Source organism: Oncorhynchus clarkii, chromosome 12 (genome assembly GCF_045791955.1).
Source record: "Oncorhynchus clarkii lewisi isolate Uvic-CL-2024 chromosome 12, UVic_Ocla_1.0, whole genome shotgun sequence".
NCBI lineage: Eukaryota > Metazoa > Chordata > Actinopteri > Salmoniformes > Salmonidae > Oncorhynchus > Oncorhynchus clarkii.
The window spans coordinates 90,126,933-90,135,631 of NC_092158.1; the positions used below are offsets into that span (position 1 = coordinate 90,126,933).

Here is an 8,699-nt window from a genome sequence, read left to right on the forward strand (position 1 = left end):
AGTAAACCGAACTTACCCGATCCATCGTTGAAGCCGTTCTTTCTTCAGCGTTTCTTCAAATAAAAAACGTGACAGTTAATCTGTAGCTAGCCTACACTAGTTACCTTGTTTGTCACAGCATTCAGATAAACAGCTAGACCAGAGCAATCAGGCGTCCTTTAAAATATCACAATTCGACTTAAACTGTGACAAATAAATGTCTGATGTAGGCTAACCTTACTTCAGAAAGATCCTGGATAAGATTTAAATCTATTAAAGTCAATAAAACGTTCAACACCCTATTCACCAAGAATCCTGTTGTCTGTTATCGTCTAGCTCTACCCGAGATCCACTTGAAACAACGTCCTCTGAGAGTCCAGACAGTTTAATTGTCTGAGGCCCAGTAATGGACGCCTATAAAATACCAGACTGATTACAGCAGCGCTATCCGTGCAGCGAACCAGAAAAACCTGGTGTATGTTCAATCCGAAGTCTGCAGTGTCCATTCAGCATTTACAACAATGCAACCTCCGCAGTAGTCAGTGCATTACAAGCATTTCGCTACAGTAGCAATAAAATATGTATGTGACCAATAACATTTGATTTGATTCATAATTCTTCCGCTTCACGGAGCAGACCAGCGCCGTTGAGAAGGAAGTGGTCTTCTTCTTTAGTGTTAGGGCGGTCCGCAAACAATGACTATAGGTGCACGCCCCCACCTAGTGTATTGGCTGTGTATCAGCCTACTATTCTGTATTATTAATTCATAACACTGTGAAAAACTAACTAACCCTGCACCCATTAAAACCTCATCATTATTCCACAACTTTGGCCCTCTGATTCAACACCAGGCTACCAGCCTGGGAGGATGGGATATTATCCTTCAAAACACCTTGTAACTCTTCTGAAGTAAAATATTGTACACCCAAGTACTTCTCAACAGCTGCCTCTGCAACATCTATCCACTGTGATTTACATTCTATTCCTGCGGTACGGTTGACAACCATGGCCATGAACTTGGCCAAAACTTACTGAAGCATGTTATTCCTGTCACTCTCTATTGACCTCCGCCTAATCACAGGGACCCTCTCAGGATCCTTCACCCTGGACCCATCTTCCTCTACTTCTACTACTTACTTCACTGCCTCATCATACAACACCTTCTGCACTACTGTGATCCTGGTAACCTCAACCTGTCTTTCTCTCACCGGACACATCTGATCTCCAGCACCATGTGTACCCCTACAGTTTATACACACAACTTTTTACATCAATACTACACATTCCTTTCTTTCAGGTCCTCCTGCACATTTCTCACATCATGGATGCTGGAAGGAAGTAATCAAGGAAGGGAATTCGTGTTTATACAGGAAGTACCCCTCCTACACTTACCAATCATGTCAATGTCAAGCTATAAAGAGCTTTAAAGCTCGCCAGTTTGTAGTTTTAAAACTCGGAAATTAGTTTCCTTTGGCTCGTTCAGCCATCCCAATAGGAAACATTTATGGGGGGAAATTGGCGTTTTGGAATAAACACAGAAAATAGTTAGCACAGCCTAAGGAGACCTCATACGTTTTGTTCTATGAGATAATAGCAGTCAGTTAATATGACCTTTATGAATTATGAAGCCTTTGTGATGTGCTTTTTTAAATTACTTAAATACATCAAAATTCACAAGAAGTGACGTTCGCCGATAGATTGTATAACAAAACATATAACATCTAAACCTGTGTTTACAACAGACCTTATTTTCGGCATTCATCCAAAAACACCATTAATTTCCCCATAGGCTTTGTCCAGCGAACCATGGCAAAATTAGTGCCTATAAAAATATGGCATTACTCTTTCTCTCTATAGAGCCCCACCGTGGACGAGACATAATACCCACAAAACCTAGTGGCCAAACAGGGAAATGGTTCAATTGTTTTCCAACATTCATTTTTCCCCCATAGGTGATTTCCAATAAGCTTACCCTGACGAGACATTTCACACCTCTTTCTGCAGCAACCAGTGATCCGGGTCAACAGTATAAACATTACGTCCGTCCCCTCGCCCCGACCTGGGCGCGAACCAGGTCGGTCTGCACACGTCAACAGTCACCCTCGAAGCATCGTTACCCAACGCTCCACAAAAGCCACTATTTCAAGTGATGTCACAGATTGAAACGCCACTAGCGCGCACCACCGCTAATGCACATCTCTTGCTGACACCTATTGTGTAATTTTACAACTTGCCCATGACAGGTCACAGAATTGTCAATTTAAAGAAATTCAGACAATTTATTCAATACTACATTTAGCTAACATTAGATAGTTAACCCAGAGATGCTTATGTTTAATACTAGATCATTGATTGCAGGATATTAGCTTGTCACTTAGCCTTTTAATAAATTGATAACAGTAAACATAGATAGTTGTATCTCATAGTACTCCGAGTGGTGACTCAAGACTCGCGTGAAAATAAAAGAGAGCCGCACACTCTAGGAACTCAGATGCAAAAATGTAATTACCGGTGTCTGTAATCATGGCCAAGAGTGGCCTAATATCATTGGTTAATTCTCAAATATTAAAATGGCATACAAAGAACAACATACAAACAACAAATGGATAGCATACGATCATAGATTCATTTTAGACTACACAAGCTTACAAACAATTACAATGGCAAAGTCACAATAATCACAAGAATGGCTTCAGATCAAAGTCTACGTTGAGACCGAAGGGAACAAGGGTCTTTAAGTTAAAGATCCAGGCAGCCTCTCGTTTTAACAAAAAACTATTAAGGTCACCCCCTCTCCTAGGGAGGGTGACATGTTCGATGCCAATATAACGCAGAGACGAAATCGAGTGGCCTGCCTCCAAGAAGTGGGCCGCAACTGGGTAAGTCAAGTTTTTGCACCTAATGGTGCTACGATGCTCTGAGATACTTACTTACTTTTATTTCGCACTTTGTTTTACCCACATCATTTTTTACCACAAGGACAAGTTATAAGACAAATAACTGCCTTAGTGGAGCATGTGATAACACCGTTGATTGGGATCTGTTTCCCTGTTTGTGGGTAGCCAGATAATAGATGGCTAATTACATTGATATGCTTTGGAGTGTCTAGCCAGCGTATCAGGAAAGCAAGCAAGACTTTAGTTTAGATAAACAAATGTTGTTCGCTAGCTAGCTAGGTCGCTAGCTACCTTACATCAGACATCCTCTACGCTGATGTTGGCTTATTGGATGCTACCAAAAAAATGTAATGGGATGAATAGAAATAGTGATAGCACACAGAAAGCTGCAATTATAGAACCCATTTTCAACTCTTGGGACATTGACCTTAAAAATGTTCACCCCAAGTGAGCCCCCTGACTCATTGACTATAAGGCCTACAGATTAATTCAGGTATTTTTTTTTTATCAATGTGTGCTTGTGTGTGTTAGTGTATGAGCACAGGTGCATAGGTTTGTGTTTGTGGGTTTGCAATTAGTGGAGGGCAGTATGTGCATTAACATAAGTGAAGTAACACATAAAATATTGGTTTAGGTGTTACGATATTCATTTAAAAAGTTGTTACTCACCTGATAACTTTTTCCACTTAATGTAATAAGTTACGTTATCATATTAAGCAAGAAGATATTACATTTACCGGTTTTATTACATTATAAATCTAAAAGTTAGTACATTAACCGTTGTTACAAGACACAGTACACATAGTTCTTACCTGGACCTCATGGATATTATTATCCAATGTATTATTGATTCGTTTTAGGAATATTTTAATCAATATAGATATATAAAATATACAGTTTAAGTGATAACTTCTTGTTTAGAAGTTTATTGATCAATTGAATACATGAATATACACCTATTTAATAATATCATGAGTATATGAAAATATACAATTATCAACATCACCCCCTCCCCCCACACACACGGGTTCACTGACATTTCCTATGATAACATTTATCCATTTAGATGTGTAATATTACAGAGACACAGGGGAGACCTGATCCTAGATCAGAGCTGCATATTATGCTCTAAAGGTTACCATGGTGATCAGACTAAGGCAACTGTTTAAGAATGGGAGATGGATATGACTGTTCACTAGATGTTTTCTATTGATCCTTTATTTATGGATCTGGAACCGGTGACAGATAGGAGGGAGAGGAAATACGGCACATTTTAGCTTTCTGGTGTTTTCTCATATTCCCTAAATGAGCAAAGCGCTTCCTACATAGACAAACATAGGGTTTCTCTCTAGTGTGTGTTCGCTGGTGTGAAATCAGGCTCCCTGATTGACTGAAGCTCTTTCCACAGTTATCACATCTGTAAGGCTTCTCTCCAGTGTGTGTTCGATGGTGTCGATTCAGGGTGGAAGCTGCAGCAAAGCTCTTCCCACACTGATCACAGCTGTAAGGTTTCTCTCCAGTGTGTGTCAGTTGGTGTGTTGTCAGGTGGACTGACTGATTGAAGCTCTTCCAACACTGATCACAGCTATAAGGCTTCTCTCCTGTGTGTGTTCGCTGGTGTCTAGTTAGTTTTTCTGATACAGCAAAGCTCTTCCCACACTGATAACAGCTATAAGGCTTCTCTCCAGTGTGTGTTCGCTGGTGTGCAGTCAGGGTGGAAGCTAGAGCAAAGCTCTTCCCACATAGACAGACATAGGTTCTCTCTCCAGTGTGTGTTACCTGGTGTCTAGTTAGGGAGGAAGCTACAGCAAAGCTCTTCCCACAGTGATCACAGCTGTAAGGTTTCTCTCCAGTGTGTGTTACCTGGTGTCTAGTCAGGGAGGAAGCTACAGCAAAGCTATTCCCACACTGATCACAGCTATAAGGTTTCTCTCCAGTGTGTGTTCGCTGGTGTGTAGTCAGGTGGACTGACTTATTGAAGCTCTTCCCACACTGATCACAGCTATAAGGCTTCACTCCAGTGTGTATTAGCTGGTGTGTAGTCAGGTGGACTGACTTATTGAAGCTCTTTCCACACTGATCACAACTATAAGGCTTCTCTCCAGTGTGTACTCGCTGGTGTACAGTTAAGGCTCCTGCACTAACAAAGCTTTTCCCACAATCAAGGCAGAGGTAAGGCTTCTCCCCTGTATGAATTCTTACATTAGATTTCAAGGTGTTAGATGCAGCAAAACTCTTCCCACACTGATCACAGTGAATAATGAAGCCACTCTGGTTTGTGAAACTCTTCCCACAGTCAGAGCAGCAGTGGTGAGGTTTCTTCCCTGTACGTCTCTGCTGGTGTTTCTTGAGATGTTCTGATCTGGAGACACTCTTCTCTGTCTCGTCAGCAACAGGATGTTGAGGCTCCCCAGATGATAAGCCCCTCCCACTAAGAGAACAACAGTACGGGGTGTCCCCTGTAAAATAAAGACATTGAATAGTTAGTATTTGTTTATGGACCCATATTTTCAAAACCTATAACTTTTTTTTGTTGTTATTTAGCAGGTGCTCTTATAAAGAGCAATTTACAGGAGCAATTAGGGTGAAGTACCTTGCTCAAGGGCGGCAGGTAGCCTAGTGGTTAGAGCGTTGGACTAGTAACCGGAAGGTTGCAAGTTCAAATCCCCATGGTACAAATCTGTCGTTCTGCCCCTGAACTGTTCCTAGGCCGTCATTGAAAATAAGAGTTTGTTCTTAACTGACTTGCCTAGTTAAATAAAGGTAAAATAAATAAAGGGCACAGACAGATTTTTCACCTTGTCGGCTCAGAGATTCGAACCAGCAACCTTTTGATTAGTGGCCCAACGCTCTTAACCACTAGGCTACCTGCCGCCCTCATCATCAATATGCACTCAGTGGAGTGGCCAGTTTATTAGGCACACACCCCTCCATACATGTATACTGTTAATCAATGAATTAACAGAAGTTGCAGAATCAGATTGTAGTATGTTCCACACACCCCATTGTTCTTACTTGATGAAATCAAATCTCCCTCCTCGTGTCCTTCTCTCACAGTTCCACTCTGCCCTGGTGTTTTCCTGCAGTCGACCAGCCGCACAAACACCCTCTTCAGATCCAGCAGTAAGGCGCTACCAGGAGAGTTGTGACCAGGGAACTCCGGCAGGGTGGAGGGGGACGGACTAGCTCTGTCCTGGAGACCACAGGAAGTATTGTACATAGAATATCATTAGACCAAACATTTGATTACTTTAGTCTAAATCTCTGATTGATTGGTGCATCCTTATAATACCTCCTTTCTCCTGAAGTGTGTAATCGTTCACTACTTTCCACAAATGTATAACAATTCTAATGCCCCGTCTTATGTTCAGAAGCTTTGATTGAGCATTCATTGGAGTTGAACACATCTTTCACCCCTGAGTTAATCTTGGTTTACACAGAACTAATGTCTCATGAATTGGTCAACCGCTCAATTTAGTTCTGGGTTCATACGTGATAAGAGGAGAGCTTAAGAGACGCTGGAACAAGGAGCTCCACCCTCTCTTTCAAGATACAGGCCGAATATCCCCTCCCCTTTCCAAAATTCAGAGGAAGCCAACACCAGCGAAAACGTGATTTGTCATAATAACCAGAGGAAAAACCAAAACACCTAAACTACTGCTGCTCATTATTATGTACTATTTAAAGCCAAATCCATCAATTTGTTTTTACTTTCCCCCGAAATTAAATGAATATCAATTTATACAGTTATCCCCATGTACAATAGAGCCACGTCTTTCTGGTGCCATTTACAGCTTGTTTCTAGCCTAAAGTGTTGCAGAGTTATTCTGATGTTTTTCTGGTGCTAACAAGCATGCAATGAACAACGTGCTGTTTACATCTATATTTGCTCACCCTTCGGAAAATCAGATCACGACTCAATCCTACGCATTTTACAGATATTCCAGTAATTCTATACACATACTGTCCATAATGTCTATACATCCTGTGATGGAAAATGTTATCATGTGAAGAACAGTCTTCAAAATGTTCATAGTGTTATAAATAATCCTTCTAATCCTAATAATCCTGCCTGTACTTGGTAAAAATATGAAGGGGGGCAACATGACCCCCTCCTCAGGACCATCTGGCAGAACGGCCAGAATATGTTCTATAAGTTATGATAGAGATGAGACTGTGCCAGACATGCCGGAACCAACCCTATGAACTCTGTAACGTGTCTGTAACCAGTATATAAGAGATCTAACGGGACTGCCCTGAGGGAGATACCTTCAGAACGGTACTTTATGCATCCTAAGTTTGACTTTGACCTCTAGAGCATGCTGATAATAAACAATGATTCATTTAAGATTGACTTAGAGTGTCCCTGTGTAGGATGTACACGACTATCTCATCACATCTACTACAAGACCAAAAGTATGTGGACACCTGCTCGTCAAACATCTCATTCCAAATGCATGTGGTACCCCCTTTGCTGCTATAACAGCCTCCACTCTTCTGGGAAGGCTTTCCAATTAAGGTTGGAACATTGCTGCAGGGACTTGCTTCAATTCAGCCACAAGAGCATTCGTGAGGTCGGGCACTGATGTTAGCCGATTAGGCCTGGCTCGCAGTCGGCATTGCAATTCATCCCAAAGGTGTTTGATGGGGTTGAGGTCAGGGCTCTGTGCAGGCCAGTCAAGTTCTTCCACAACAATCTTGACAAACTATTGCTGTATGGAACTTGTTTTTTGCAAGGGGGGCATTGTCATGCTGAAACAGGAAAGGGCCTTCTGCAAACTGTTACCACAAAGTTGGAAGCACAGAATGGTCTAGAATGTCATTGTTTGCTGTAGCGTTAAGATTTCCCTTCACTAGAATTAATGGACAGAACCATGACAAACAGCTCCAGACAATAATTTCTCTTACACCAAACTTTACCGTTGGCACTATGCATTGGGGCAGGTAGCGTTCTCCTGACATCTGCCAAACCAAGATTTGTCCGTCGGCAGCGAGCCTTACACGGAATCCAAACCAGCTGCGTGCGTGCACCATCGTGCGCTATCGTGCATAAATGCATTTTGTCCCCCTACACCAAACGCGATCATGACACACAGGTTAAAATATCAAAACAAACTCTGAACCAATTACATTAATTTGGGGACAGGTCGAAAAGCATTACATGTATGGCAATTTAGCTAGTTAGCTTGCACTTGCTAGCTAATTTGTCCTGGGATATAAACATTGAGTTGTTATTTTACCTGAAATGCACAAGGTCTTCTACTCCGACAATTAATCCACACATAAAACAGCCAACCGAATAATTTCTAGTCATCTCTCCTCCTTCCAGGCCTTTTCATCTTTGAACTTATAAAAAAAATCCCTGATTGGCATCTACACTTTTACCACGACTGGGAAGGTCTCCCACTCAGAAGTACGAGATGGAGAAGTGGAGACAGGGGTAGGTTGACCTCAGGTCTCCCCACTGGAAGCCCGAGGTAGGGGGAGTGGGGGATTAGTCAAATCAGTCACACTATGAAATGCTACCAAATAAACCACAATTAATTCATAATACTGTTAATATATAGTTTCACAGACATAGTTGCATTTTTTTCTGGTTTGCGAAATCGTTAAGAATAATATAAAACAGTGTTTAAGTGCAAATTAAGGGGCACTTCTGAAATATTTTGGAGCACCCTCTGGCATTGGCCAGGATGAGGTGCTATCTACCTTCTCAGCCACACAGGCCTCTTCAGAAATTATCTCGGAGCCTCAGGATGAGGAGCCGCCCACCTGCTCAGCCACACAGGTGTCTCCACAAATATTGTCTGAGGATGAAGACCC

The 8,699-nt window shown here is 41.8% G+C and overlaps 1 protein-coding gene across 1 annotated transcript; it reads right to left on the bottom strand.

Moving 5' to 3' along the window:
- Window positions 1-3,916: 3,916 nt before the first annotated feature.
- LOC139421617 (zinc finger protein 135-like) lies at window positions 3,917-6,413 on the bottom strand. The gene is made up of 2 exons (XM_071172681.1): window positions 5,892-6,413; window positions 3,917-5,335 (listed from the first exon to the last, which is right to left on the bottom strand). Exons 1-2 carry the CDS (start codon window positions 6,094-6,096, stop codon window positions 4,098-4,100), a joined length of 1,443 nt encoding a protein of 480 aa, XP_071028782.1. The 5' UTR covers window positions 6,097-6,413; the 3' UTR covers window positions 3,917-4,097.
- Between the last annotated feature and the right edge of the window lie 2,286 nt (window positions 6,414-8,699).

Bases quoted from the DNA above. Each gene is read 5' to 3' on its own strand.
- LOC139421617 (XM_071172681.1), bottom strand. From the start codon at position 6,096: ATGTACAATACTTCCTGTGGTCTCCAGGACAGAGCTAGTCCGTCCCCC. The intron at 5,336-5,891 runs GTAAGAACAATG...TTTATTTTACAG, and splicing joins GGGAGATTTGATTTCATCAA to GGGACACCCCGTACTGTTGT.